The 14,847-nt window shown below is 37.5% G+C and overlaps 1 protein-coding gene across 4 annotated transcripts in view; it reads right to left on the bottom strand.

The window, feature by feature from the left end:
- Positions 1–14,847, bottom strand: part of TSPAN8 (tetraspanin 8) — a 73,436-nt gene that overhangs the window by 3,018 nt on the left and 55,571 nt on the right. For 2 of the 4 annotated variants that reach the window (XM_032646007.1, XM_032646008.1), the window contains 5 exons: positions 11,273–11,410; positions 9,750–9,824; positions 9,549–9,650; positions 5,491–5,625; positions 2,074–2,157 (listed from right to left, as the gene is read on the bottom strand). In XM_032646007.1, coding sequence (XP_032501898.1) covers positions 2,074–2,157; positions 5,491–5,625; positions 9,549–9,650; positions 9,750–9,824; positions 11,273–11,410 — 534 coding nt within the window. Of the gene's footprint in view, positions 1–2,073; positions 2,158–2,938; positions 3,004–5,490; positions 5,626–9,548; positions 9,651–9,749; positions 9,825–11,272; positions 11,411–14,847 lie in introns of those variants that run through there. The other 2 variants (XM_032646009.1, XM_032646010.1) reach the window with 2 other exon arrangements.

The following is a 14,847-nucleotide window of genomic DNA, read 5'->3' as shown; positions in this document are numbered from 1 at the left end:
ATCTAAATATATAACAAATATATAAATGGAGTATACCAATTTCATAAAATACTGAAATGCTATTCCTCTTGTAATCTTATTTTCCATCAGATGTCTTTAGATTCTTGGCAATGTCTTTGGCTATGATATGAGAGACATCAATCTTCCCAGCTGATTATGTCCTTTTTTCCCCGGCTTTGCTTTTGAGAAGCTTCTTAAAAGCATCTGTGGGTTGTGGCCAAAGTCAATTGTCTGAATTTGAGTCTAAGATGGAATGTGACACTTATATTGACACTTACATTGAATACCTCAATTATTTTTTTAAATAAATTTATTTTATTTTTGGCTGTGTTGGGGTCATCATTGCTGCGTGTGGGCTTTATCTAGTTGCGGTGAGCAGGGGCTATTCTTGGTTGTGGTGCGCGGGCTTCTCATTGCAGTGGCTTCTCTTGTTGCGGAGCATGGACTCTAGATGCAAGGGTTTCATTAGTTGTGGCACATGGGCTCAGTAATTGTGGCTCACAGGCTCTAGAGCGCAGGCTCAGTAGTTGTGGCACACAGGTTTAGTTGCTCCGTGGCATGTGGGATCTTCCCAGACCAGGGCTCGAAGCCGTGTCCCCTGCATTGGCAGGCAAATTCTTAAACACTGTGCCACCAGGGAAGCCCTGAATACCTCATTTAAAGCTGGCTCATTTAAAGTCTACTTTACCAACACATGTGTGTGTTTTAGTTTATGGATGTGTGAGTACATATGTGTGACTGCTCACTTACATCCACAGCCATTAACTCATATTTCTAAATTAGCATTAACCCAAAATACAAAGCAGAGAAACAAAGGACATTTTACAGTGGGTAGAATTGAGAGAAACAGACCTAACGCACAGCACCATTTGACTTTGGTCATATATCGGACATAAAGGAAGACAGCTGCATCTACCAACAGAAAATGCTTCATATTTGGACCTATTCGTTTGGGCTACAAGGAGGTCATGCTTAATAGCCCAATTTGCTTCTCATAGTTCCAGCCCTTTCTCTTATGGTTGGCTGAGAAATTCCACCGGTAACCTAAATGACCACTTAGGACACTAAATTGCTTCAATCTCAGCTAAAGTTACTCTCTGACAGTGATGTGGCACAAGTAAGAGGTAAAAGCTACCAGAAAACCCAAGGAGAACGTTGTACAATATTTCATGAGAGTGAAGTAAAACTCACTTAGCTGAGCAAACCAGCCTGCAGAGGCGTTAACGAGGGAGACACCTCACATCGTTAGGATTCTTGCCAATGCCCTGACGTGGACTGGTGAGTGAATTTGACTCACTTGATATCTAAATTAGCAAGATCTGGGATGATTACAAAAACACTTCCCTGAAATAGTTTTATTTCATCTTTTTGCAAAGAATTTCAGGCCACGTTAAAAAAAAAAAAATCCTTCAGGTTCCGAAAACACCATACCAGAAGAGTCTAGCAAGATAAAAATCCTATACAGCATTTTTTTTCAAAGTCAATAATCAAATTGATGAGAGTAAATGCAGAAACCTCAAGCAGAGCGTCCTTAAACAGTTCTCCAAGTGAGTCCATAGTCCTTACAGTGAGAAAATCAAAGTCAACTGTCTAGTTTTTAGAACCTGTTAGATTTCTCTAGACTAGAATAGCAGGAAAACAGTTCTCCACACTCTTGAGCTCAGTTTTTATTTTCTATTTCAAAATCAGAAAGAGGGATAAAAACTTGTAAAGCTTGTGTTTTTATTTTGTTTGGTGCTTCTTCTAACTTCAGGAAACATTAACCCTTGTGCTAGTTTTCAATGGGAAAAGGATATCTGGGACTAAGAACCACGTGGAAATTAATTCAACTTCTTCCCCCAGGAGAGAGATCATTCAGAAATAATAGCTTCTGCCCTGCCAATTTCCTAAGACTATAATCCCCTCCCCAGACCCAAGGCCAGTAGAGGCAGATGCTGGGCCTTGGGCACTTGGTACCCAGTGCTTTTCTGAATCACCTGGTTTTTATTTGGCTCTTCATAAATATTTGTTAGAAAAATTAATGAGCAAACAAGGGAATAAACAAAGAATTAATAATGCAAGATAATACTATACCTCAACAGCTGCCAGTCCAAACGCTAGTCCAATAACTATGGAAAGACTTCTTGAAAATAAGCATCTTATCAAAGAAAAGCATGACTGTTAAAAACATTAAAAAATTACCTTTAGTCAAATTTTGACCTTATTTTAGTACAGTACAAATTTTTATTTATTGGGCTAACTTTTTACATTGCTATCAAGGAACATACTCAACAGAAAGGAATTGGATTATTATTCCCGCCACTCCAAGCTCCTTCCCCCCTCCGAAAGGTTATAACTGTTGTGATTTGTTCATACATTAGGAAGCATTTGAGGAACAAAGTTTTGCTTCAACTACCTAATTACTGAATCTAGGGCTATTTAGTCATAAATACTCATTTTATCCTAACTTCCGATTGTTCATTTAGAGCTGTTATCACCTTGACTGTGTATTTTTTAGGTTTGTAACCTGCAGCAGAGAGTTCCCTCGTTGAGGTTTCAGCTAATTATAGTGTAGATTTTCATTTTTTTAATGATTTTAAAAAAAAATTTTTTGGCATGTTGGGTCTTCGTTTGCTGTTCGTGGGCTTTCTCTAGTTGCAGCGAGCAGGGGCTACTGTTCGTTGTGGTGCGCAGGCTTCTCATTGCAATGGCTTCTCTTGTTGCAGAGCACAGGCTCTAGGCACGCGGGCTTCAGTAGTTGTGGCACACGGGCTCAGTAGTTGTGGCACACGGGCTCAGTAGTTGTGGCTCACGGACTCTAGAGTGCAGGCTCAGTAGTTGTGGTGCACAGGCTTAGTTGCTCCGTGGCATGTGGCATCTTCCTGGACCAGGGATCGAACCCATGTTCCCTGCATTGGCAGGTGGATTCTTAACCACTGAGCCACCAGGGAAGTCCCTACATTTTCATTTTTAAAACAAGGTTTTTTTCAAAAATCCCTTAATATGTGCCAGGGTTATTTTTACCTTAAAAAGGAAAAAAAATCATTATGTCCGCTGTTATGCTCTTACTTTAGACAAAAAAGAGAATTTAGAAATTTGTCTCTCTGCCACATTTTTAAACATTTATTCAAACCAGCATGAAATTTCAAGCTTAACATATTTTAGACCAGACCTAAAAATTTCAACAATTGTAAATTATATGAATAATTTTAAAAATGGAAAAATAATATACAATATAATAGTGTTATTGTCTGTATTGCCAGAAAGTATATCATCCCTATGATGGTCTTATATGTGCAAAGGGCTAACAAAATATTGCTATTTGTTAAATAAAATAAAAGTTCTCCGTGAGGTTAAGACAGTCTCTTCCCCTTCATTCCTGAATGTAATGGGTTTCTCCATTCTCATCTGATCCAAAGTGGTAAACATTAGAGGAAATGATTACATCATCTAAGATTAACTATGAGATTAATGGTATCTACTGAGTCACATTCATTATATTTTAGGGGTTTTCTCCCCCTCCCCCTCTAGATAACCAGGTTATCTTGGCAAAAGGGAGGGGAAAAGAGAAATGTGAATTATGGCCATTCCAGATTTCTTATTTTCCCAGACTTCTTGCAAGTGACACAAGGCAGATGGAAGTCTTTCATGAATTTATGATCTTCCTTTTGGGAAACTGGTGCAGCTATAAGTCTATCTTCAGCTGAATTATGTGTGAATTTGGAGAGAATATCTATTATTTTTCAGGATAATGCTAGGGCATTTCAAAATCTATCCTGAGGAAACACATCTTTGAGTTGAATCTTTAACAGGACACAGATAGCAATCTACAATTTAATGTACTAATTTCCTCATTATCCTAAGTGGAAACTACATTTGTTTACACCATAGTTATTTCCCCTCCTCCTTGTGGATATTGCGTCCCTAAAATTACATAGAGAGGAGGAGAGCAGGGAGGAATATAAAAATTAATAATGAAAACTTTTAGTGATATTACTTTGATGATGAAAAGACATGGTAGCTCTGTAATCTGGTAGATAACTTCTCCCCCATGTGTTACTTTAAATACTAGTAACAGCAATTTCCCTTCAGAACAGTCTCCTTTATTTTGATAAAATTAGTAAAAGGGATGTGATAGTCAACAGGTGAGACGTTTCCCCTGAGATACTTTCTATTTCCTAATATATAATTAACCACAGTAGCCATTACTAAACCAATGCTAGACTGAAAATATTCTTTAGGGATTACAGAAATTAACTCACTGAACTATAATAGCTTTCATGTATCTCTCCCTCATCTAGCCTATAATCTCCTAGAGGGTCCACAAGCATGTCTGATTCCAGCAAGGGTCTGTCTGACACCTAGTAAGCAGCGAAGAATAACAGCAAATAAATGAAACATTGATATCAACTGTCATTTCTGTACACTTCCCTTCCAGGCAGAAGGAACAAATTATGTAAAGCCCTATGGTAAGAGACATATCATGTCCTGCAGGAAGCTGTATCTTGAACCCCAAAGACTGAGTTAAATGGGGTCCCATCCTATCTTGTGCCTGGTCCTATCCAAGAAATACCAATAGTTCATTGGATTGAAGTTGCCTACTTATCTTTCTCTCTTCCCTATTAAAGCATTCACTCTGTGAGTGCAGACATTGCGCCCTATTTAGGAATGGATCTCCAGCAGCTGGTGAAAGGCCAGTACATAGGAAGTGGTCAATAAATATTTGATGAATTAAGGAATAATAAGAAATATAACATCCACATATTAACATTCGCAAGTGACATAAATACGTCATCTTTACAACACGTGAAAGACAAACCTAAGTTTTTCTTTTTTTTTTTGGCTGCACCAAGTGGCAAGTGGGATCTTAGTTTCCAGACTAGGGATGTGCCCCCTGCAGTGGAAGCACAGAGTCGTAACCACTGGACCACCAGGGAAGTCCCCCAAGTTTTTCAATTGACTTTAAAGGCATGAGGCAACTTCTCAATTGGAGCAGTAATTAGGCAAATTGGTACGTACACTTAACAACCAGAGCGGAAACCTCTAAAGCCCAAGTTATTTCTTTACACCCAATACAATTACCTGAGAAAGAGAAACTTTGATTAGAAAAAGAAAGCTTTACTTTGAAAATTAAAGTGAAAACATAGATTTCTAAGACCTATGTTAAAATAGAAAAATAGAGGACGATAATGATTAAAGTCACCAAAGAGAGGACAAAATAAACTTTTAACTGTTAGCTTGTACTTTGCCTCCCCTTGCAGTAGAATGTTTCTCTGATCTACTAAAGTTGAATTTAAATGATGCCAGACTCACAGAAGAAATAAAATACTTTCATTTTTATATCTACTTTTATCTTTAAATAAGGATTTTTTTTTATTTGGGAAATTCCTGGGACTTTTATCTCATGATTCCCATTGTAATTGCTGCAATTTAATATTTTGTGGAGACTTTCATTGTGGAAAAAAAAAAACAACAGAAGCACTTACTGTGCCAAATTTGATCTGTTCTCACCTGTTTGTAAATAGTTTTTCCATCATACTTTGTACAAGAAGAATCTGATGCACCTGGACATTCACATGACTTGTAATAGTATTGAAAATTATCTCCCCAGTCAGAAGCTCCATTGATCAAACCACAACATTTTAACTGTTTGATGAAAAGTAGATATGAAAAACAGTCACGAGAGAAGACAGAAACATTGTCAATACATTGAATCACATTCTTCTGAAACCACTATTAAGATGTTTCTTATACTAGCATATCGCATAAGTCACCTCACCTAACTCCCTGAATGAAGAAACAAAAATGAAGGAATCTTCCATTTTGGCCTTCATGTTAATGCAGGAAAAAATAGAGTTTCAGATGAAAAAGTCTGAAGAACTTGGAGAGAATATGAAAAACTCACCTTCTAGTTCTTAATGAAAAAAGAGAGGGGCAGAATCAGATTTACGCTTCTCAGGTCTTAGAAAAGAAGCTTCCAGAGAGTTCATGAGAGAGTCAAGGTCTCTTTAAAGAACTTTTACTCAAAAAAGATGAGAGGTTTGAAAAATGAAATTTCTATCTCATGACCTTTGATCACTTTTGGAGGAGAGGGGGAAAAGAATGAGAGGCATATCAAAGGCCAAAGAAGATGCTTAGTGGACCTTCCATGAGACTGAATTTTACACGGACATCTGTAAAACAGCTAAGGGGTGAAAATGATGAATGAAACTCTTAGAATAATGTCGGGAAGGTAAGGCTCAAAATAAACCAAAACATGGGGAAACACTAAGGAAAGTTGTGATCATGTTTGGGGAAGTAAAACAAGAAAGGGATAAGCCCAATGACTCAGAGTAATGGCACATAATATTATTAGATGAAAGAGAGAGGTCATTATCTCATCTTGCCCTATTTGCTTTAATTAGAGAGAAAACTTCTCATGCAGAAAGGTAGAAAAAAATTGAAGAAAATAGAACCAAGACTGGGTGTTTTTCTAAGGCTCAAGTGCATTGCAATGGTAGGCTATTAAAAGGACTTACACTTACTGGCTGGTGACCACGTTACCCATGTTACTTAAACCTCTCTGTGCCACAGTTTCTTCATCTGTAAAATACAGATAATAATAGTCGCTAATGATAGTATCTAATTCACAGAGTTGTTGGAAAGATAAAAATAGAATACCCATGTGAAGATATGAACTGTTTAGCCCAATGCCTGGCTTGTAGAAAGTACTCAACACGTGTTAACTGTCATCGTTGTTTTTGTTTTGTGTTTATTGTTGTTGTTTCCTTTGTGCTCTAACATGAACATGATCTGTTCAACATTGATATCAGTACTTTAGATAACATTATAGAAAGTGCCTTTTCAACTCTGTAGTTGATATAGAGCTGGGAGTGATGATTAATACACTGGAGAACAAAATGGAGTTCCAAAAATAGTTCAAACAATGGACTTAAACTAACAGGTTCAACTGTGGCAGATATAAAGTCTTGTGCTTTAGCTCAAAGATTTACTTGCACAAATGTATGACTCATTAGACATTCACGTGACAAAGAGCTGGAGATTTCTGATGGTCTCAAGGTCAATCAGTATTAGCAAAGAGAGTAAACTTGAAACAACTTCCTTTCTTGTTTCCATGGTAGACATAATTAATTGCTCACTCTTTCTGATTAAATAATCTTGAATGATATTGATACAGACACTCCAGATCAAAAAGAATATGTCCCACTATATACACTCACAGATCAATCCATTTTTGGAATACAGTATTCCTTAGGGAGGTATAGAGACACACTTAAAAAAGACAGAGCAGGAGGTAGAAAGGCTAAACTTGGTATAATATCTAGTCACCAGATCAGATGTGGGAGCAGTTGGGGAAGAGGTTGGTCAGGATGCATTGAAAGTGTGATAGCAGTTGGATGAACAAGGCACTGTTCAGTGAATGATACAACCATCTCTAGACAAGTAGTCATCACTAAGAATTCAAGAGAGGCACATTCCACTAGTACGTTAGCAGAGAATTTCTGTGGGAATTCCCTGAAAACCAAAAAGAAAGCCACTTAGTATCTACAAATTGTCTATGTGTGATGGGGCCCCAGGTCACCTAGCCAGAGTCTGGGGTAGGATTCTTTTTCCAAAGAGGCATTACTAAAAAAAAAGAAAAGAAAATCCTTGTGGATATACATTTAAAACAAACAAACAAACAAAAACAGAATAGACAATAAAAGAGAACCATAGTCCTGGGAACCCAAGGAGCTTCAGGCACAGAATTTGTGTACAAGAGCAGAAGTAATTCAGAATTGTGCTACATCAAACAGAACATTTAAAACCCTATGGTTGGCACTAAGCCCTTGGATACCTGGGACAACGTGCAACAAGTGTGATGCAGGACCCAACCCAGAGACCCAGTGGTTACCTGTAATACATTTTGCCCTAGATCAGCAAGCAGGGAAGATCAAGGATGCTTGGTCCCACCCAGTGGAGAAACTGAGTTGCCTAAATTCTTCCTGCTTTTAAACTTGGATTAATCTGGATTCTAAAGTGGGAATAATCCTGGAGGAGAGAGGATCAAGGAGTACAGCTCTGGGGGAGCTAGGAAAAACACAACACAGAGGAAGTTAAACAGAGACTAACTCATATCAGGTTTCAGCTCCTGGAAATGATGCTTTAAGCAGAATTTTTACAAGCTGGGGGTCTATCCAAATAGGAACTGGGGAATGCTCTGGGAAAAAATGTCATCTGATAAATAGTTCAAGAAACAAGTTCAAAATCAAAGCTTTTAGAAGTCATACGAGAAGCCATTTTCAAAGAAAAACTTGCAATATGTAGAAGTAGATTTTTTTTTCCTCTGAAATTCCAGAAGGAAGAACTAAGACTAAATGATATAAATTCCAGGGAGGAAGATTTTGTTTCAAATTAAGAAAGAACACATTAATCATCAGACTTAGATGTAAAGGGAATGGGATGGAATGGGCAAAAATGGGCAAACTTTCAGCTCTTCAATATTTAATTAGAGGGTGTATGAACATAAACATAAAATACTTCAACTAATGAGAAGTCAGGTTAAATGTCCTGTAAAATCTAGCTCCCCTCTAAGATTAGGAGGATTTCTATGACATACGTGAAATAAATGCTACACGTAGTTAATATGATGGAAATTCTGAGTAAAGAAGGTGTGGTTGGGAGGAGTTTCACAGAGCAATACTTTAGTCAAACCTCAAAGCACATGTAGTATTTGTAAAGAAAGAACAGTAGTAAGTGCATTCCAAGGATGAGGAATGATGCAGAGGCAGGAAGGCAGATTTGTTTAAGAGATCCTGAGAAGACAAACCTGGTTGGACTAGAGTGCTTTCTTCATGGAGTAGTATTTAGTAAAGTTAAAATATTAGGTAGGATCCAGATAGTAGAATACCTTCAATACCTGCCCAAACTTTGACTTTACCCTGAAGACAGTGAAGTAGCCAAAGTAAATACATACATACATATATACTGGAAGGGCTACTGTACTGCTTAAAAAGAATTAGTGAGTCAGACAGATCTGTATTCAAATTCCAACCCCATCGCTTGTTAGCTGTCAGACCTCTCGAAGTCGTAATCCCCTCATCTGTCTAATAAAGATGAGGATAACGATATTATCCATCTCATAGAGCTGTTGTGAGAATTAAATGAGCTACTGAATGTAAATCTGGTACGTACTAAGTAGCAATAAATGATAGCTATAATTAATTTTATGAGAGAAGGGTGGGCATGGAGGCAGAGAAGGAGAGAGAGAGAAACTCCAAGCATCCCAAACACACTATCCTTCTAAATGGTAAATATTAAAATCCTTATTGATCTGGCTCAATCGAGGCTTAATCTTTCATAAACATCTCTTCTTAATCTCTGTCCTATGCTGCCTCAGAACTTCGTAAGAAGGTGGGAAAAAAATTAGAAATATTCCTGGATTTTTCTTATGGCATAGTGACAGAATAATCAGTCAAAATCTGCAGAAGGGAGAGACATGTTTCAATCTTTAAAGAATACACCTGTTAAAAATTAAGTAAACAGACAACTATGTCCAACTCTCCAGATAACCTACAAACTCTAATTACCTTTTCTTGAATTTCAGAAAAGGCTTTCTGGAATAGTTTTCCATTTGTTGCACTCAAAAGATGTACATTAGTCTGGAGAGTCTCTTTAAGAGCGCGTTCAGTCTGAAAATTGAAAAGTATTGTTAAATTATTCATGCCAGAAGGTAGCATGTCAATTTTTCAGACATTTCCAAGATTATTAAGTATCATACGTGTACACACCTTAGATTTGTTTGTAGCTCCTACGATACCTGCCACCACTTGCAGAAGTAGGATCAGAGTCAATCCTATGAAAAACTGAAAGAAAAGAAAAGGAATATATACCACACCCAGTACATTCAGTAACATCTAGGGACATGTTGCCACCATGCTTCTTTCTGCAGTTGGGATCATATTACAGTTGGAGTATTAACCATGCTCTTCATTTACTCCATCCTTTGCCTCATGAATCAAAATTGGGGTCATTACTACTCAGAAACATTTTCTCCAAAGACTGACTAAGGAGAATGGTTAAAACTAAAATCGATTGATAGGACTGTATGCATCGGTATGATGTTGAATGGAGGGAAGTTTGAAAACTTAGATGAAGTTATTTGAATATGATCTTTCTCGTCCTTCATCAAACACAAACTCAAACTTCAAGACAAACTTCAGAACTGAATACAAAACAACATCTCTACCACTATTAGAATCACCTGGGGTCTTGCTATAAATATAGAGTCCTGAAATCTGCCTCAGATCTACCGAATCCTACTTTTGGAGGATCCCACAAATTAGTTTTTTTGTTAAAACAAGCTCCTCAAGTAATTAAATTCCCCAAATTGCAAATGAGGCCTTATTAATCAAAAAGCAACCACCAGGGATGCTATTAGAGTCCCATTAAAACTCTATCTTTACCTTCCCTCATAATCAACCATCCGTTAAAAATTATTTGTTCAGGGACTAACACAATACTACTTTTATCAGAGAAACAAGTTTAGATGAGCTCTGATAAACTCATGTCAGATTTCTATCTAGTAAATACTTGATGAATTTTTCTAATATTTTTTTCTATACCCATTTATGATTTTCTACTGTATATGTGTTAAAAGTGAATATCTGTGGGTTATCCCAACCCAATCTATCCTTGAAGCTTTCTAAGGGACAAATTTGATTATCTCACACCCTTACAATTTTCTTAGCATGGACTATGATTTGACTGTAGCCCACACCCAGACCCGTCTTCCATTATTTACTGAAAGTAGCCCTTGCACTCTCTAGCCATACCCAAGGCTTTGCAGTTCCCCAAACATGCTAGCATTGTACTGCCAGGTCCTCTCCCTGGAAAGCTCTTCACACACTCTCCCGTACAAACACCTTATTCACTTCTGCTTCTGGCTTGAAAGTTCCCTTCTCTATCCTTGCCCTTCTCTTCTTGGGCCACATTCACTGTTACTAATTGTTTACTTGTCAGTCTTCCCTAATGGGTTCTAATTGTTTTCATATCTATGTATCTTTTAGCACAGTATCTGGCACATAGCAGGTACTTAGTAATTGAATGAATGACTGAATGGATAACTAAAATTTGTCTTCTCTCACAGTATCCTCTAACCTAAGATAAATATATTAGCTTCCACAACCAAACCCTCTAAACAAAAGTGAGAGAGTTTCATCAATCTTGGCAAGTCCTTTGGACGGACAATGGGGATGGGAGATAATCCTTAAAGTCTGAAGGTTGGGTATGGGGATTTTTTGGGAAAACTCACCAAAAGAAGCACAAACTGGTTTTCTTTCATGGCACCAAAGCATCCCAGGAAACCCAGAATCATGATGGTAACACCCACAACAATCAAGATATTCACAGCAATATAGGGGTTAATGGTAGCAGCCCCAGGACTGAGAATCTGAAAATGAAAAAGATCAATGACAGAAAATCCCTTTTCTTGATGTTTTTTATTCAACAAATATCCACTGGGTAACTACTGTTGTGCCAGGCCCTGTTCTAGGACCTTGAGATACCTCAAGGATGTAAACAAGCAAAAATTCCTGCCTTCAAGGCACTTACATTCTATTCTATCGAGGTATTACTTGTCCAGATAATGTTTCCAATTTTATATTTTTTGAAGATGATATATTGGACGTTGGACGGAAGAAATGAAATAGGCTTTTAAAACATCAATTATTCTAAAAAGCTTAGAAGGACCAGTAGTTTCACCCATGATGTGATCTTTGATTTGCATATTTTGTGTTTTATACCTGACAGTAGCATCATAAAGCGTGTTTTTATGGCAGTTTATTTATGTAAATTATAAAGCCTAAGTTCCTCAAACAGATAGACTCAACAATATGAGTGAATCTCAAAAACATTTCACTGAGCTAAATAAACCATATTCAAAAGAGTGATTGCTGTATGATTCCATTCATATGGCATTCAAGAATAGGTAAATCTATGCAAAAATAAACACATTGGTCCTAACCAAACTTACAAGCTTTTGCATAACGAAGGAAACCATAAACAAAATGAAAAGACAACCTATGGAATGGAAGAAAATATTGCAGACAATGCGACTCACAAGGGATGAATTTCCAAAATATACAAACAGCTCGTGCAACTCAACAACAAAAAAAACAAACAACCCAATCAAAAAATGGGCAGAAGAGCTAAATAGACATTTCTTCAAAGAAGACATACAGATGCCTAACAGGCACACGAAAGGATGTTCAACATTGTTAATTATTAGAGAAATGTGAATCAATGAGCTACCGTCTCACACAGGTCAGAATGGTCATCATGAGAAAGTTTACAAAAAAACAAATGCCGGAGAGGGTATGGAGAAAAGGGAACCCTCCTACACTGTTGGTGGGAATGTAAGTTGGTGCAGTTACTATGGTAAACAGTGTGGAGGTTCCTCAAAAAACTAAAAATAGAGTTGTCATATGATCTAGCAATCCCACTCCTGGGCATATATCCAGACAAAACTACAATTCAAAAAGATATATGCACCCCTACGTTCATAGCTGCTATGTGCAGCAACATGCATGGACCTAGAGATTATCATATTAAGTGAGGTAAGTCAGAAAGAGAAAGACAAATACCATGTGACATATCATATGTGGATTCTAAAATATGACACAAATGAACTTTTATGAAACAGAAACAGACTCATAGAGAACAGACTTGTGGTTGCCAAGGGGGAGGGGGTGGAGAAGGGAAGGACTGGGAATGTGGTATTAGCAGATGTAAACTATTATCTATAGAATGGATAAACAACCAGGTCCTACTGTATAGCACAGGTAACTACATTCAATATTCTGTGATAAACCAGAATGGAAAAGAATATGAAAAAGAATATATATGCATGACTGAGTCACTCTGCTGTACAGCAGAAATTAACACAACATTGTAAATCAACTATATTTCAATTTTAAAAAGTATCCATTTGGGGAATAAATAAAAAAGAATAGGTAAATCTAAGCTATGATGATAGAAATCAGAGCAGTGTGGTCTTTGAGCAGAGTATAAAGGAAAGAAGGAACTGACTGCAATGGGATATGAAGGAACTTTTATGAGTTAATACAGATGCTTTGCATTTTGATTGTAATAGTGATTACATAGGTCTATACATTTGCCAAAACAAACAAAAATTTAAACTAAGAAAATAAAATAAGTCTAGTTTCTAATATTCCATATCAAGTCTATCTCCTTGTTCCCAGGAAGTATAGTCTATAGAGTCTTCCAGAGACTCTTTATTTTGACTGACTATTTAGTAATGGGATATTGAGGAAAATATCCTAGGGCCCATTACGATGGGTTGGGCTACCCATTCTGCATAATTTGGTTCTTTTCTCCCCCACATGTATACTCTTCATCACTTTCATAACACCTAGCCTCAAGCTATCTCTTGCTCTACAGATATGTCCAGAAGTAAATCACAATTAAAAAGTGAAACCTTGTTCCTCTGTTATATTCGAGTGCTATGTGTAGCCCATCTACCTCTTATGATCTCTATCTACTGGGCTATTTCTAGGTAGACCACTAGGTCTTACACTAGCTCAGAGACTGCCTCTTGGAATCTGCTGCACAGCATGTAGACTAGCTCCTTTAACAAGAAATACCAAAATAAAAAACAAAACAAGCAAACAAACACACACTACTATTCATGACCTTTACATTTTTAAAGACTTTTTAAATCAACTCATAGCCTAGACAAAACCTTTATTTGATAATCAGGAGGAAGGAATATGCTAAAGTTGTAAGAGCACTAAAAACTAAAATCTATATTCCAGTCACAGTCTTTATAAATAACTAAGTTTCTAACCATAGAACAGTCAACTAACCCTACTGGGCTCCAGTTTCTCACTTATAAAGGTATCAGCCTCTGTAATACCTAAGGTTTCCTTTGTCTCTAAGAGTCTATGCTTACAGATGATGTTTCGATTTACATATTTAGAAAGCTGGGTTATGTCCTAAAGATTTTCTTTTTGTCTCTTTTTCAGGTTTTCTGGTTTTTGTTTGTTGTTGTTGTTGTTGGTTTGCTTGTTAAGATTGGAGCTAAGAAATCAGTTTCGTTAATAAACAGGCATGGTAACTGAGTCAAAATAGGTAATGACAAAAAAACCCCCAAAAAAGCAGCATTAGAAACCCCGTTCTATCTACTCACCATCAAAGACTGCTTCACTAGCACATTGTGGCCAATGCAGGAAAACCCTAAGGCATCTAAGACAGTTTAAGCCTCAATGGCTGAGTTATGAAGACTTGGTTAGTCAGTCCACATATAGAAACAGTAGGTCAAATACCTACCAGTGAGACCTGGATAGTGCGGCCAGCACTTATTTGGCAGGCAATGAGGCACTTCTCTGAGACTGATCTGGGCAGAGTGACCCACTGCCAGAGTGGCCAGAAAGCCATGTGTTGGCTACCTGAGGATCACTGCTTCAAGTCCAGCCCAACAAGTGGCTATTCTTATTCAGAAAAGAAATAGAAATCTGAGTTCAGGTATTTGTTCCAGGGGAGAGACAGCAGAGTTTTAAAAGCTGTCTTGGATGAACACTGTCTGTGTGTGTCTTAGAACAAGGGGAGAATTTCTACAGGAAAGGACATGGCTGAACTTTGAAGAAGAGGGCTTAGGGTCTTCTTTGGATTATAAAGGATCTCCTGGGACAAGGATGGTTGTGCATACGTTTTGCCTCATGCAGGGCTGAGTTCATCCTGATGGAGAACAAGGCATCCCTAAGAGACACTTTAGCACCAAAAGCTTTGCTAAAAGATGTTCATAAAGACATCCTGACATCCTTGTTTTCTGTGTTTGCACCCAGGTTTCTCCTTCTAAAACTTCTTCCT

This window comes from Phocoena sinus, chromosome 10 (genome assembly GCF_008692025.1).
Source record: "Phocoena sinus isolate mPhoSin1 chromosome 10, mPhoSin1.pri, whole genome shotgun sequence".
NCBI lineage: Eukaryota > Metazoa > Chordata > Mammalia > Artiodactyla > Phocoenidae > Phocoena > Phocoena sinus.
Note: the sequence above shows the minus strand (reverse complement) of the source record. Positions and strands in the feature narration are given on the sequence as shown.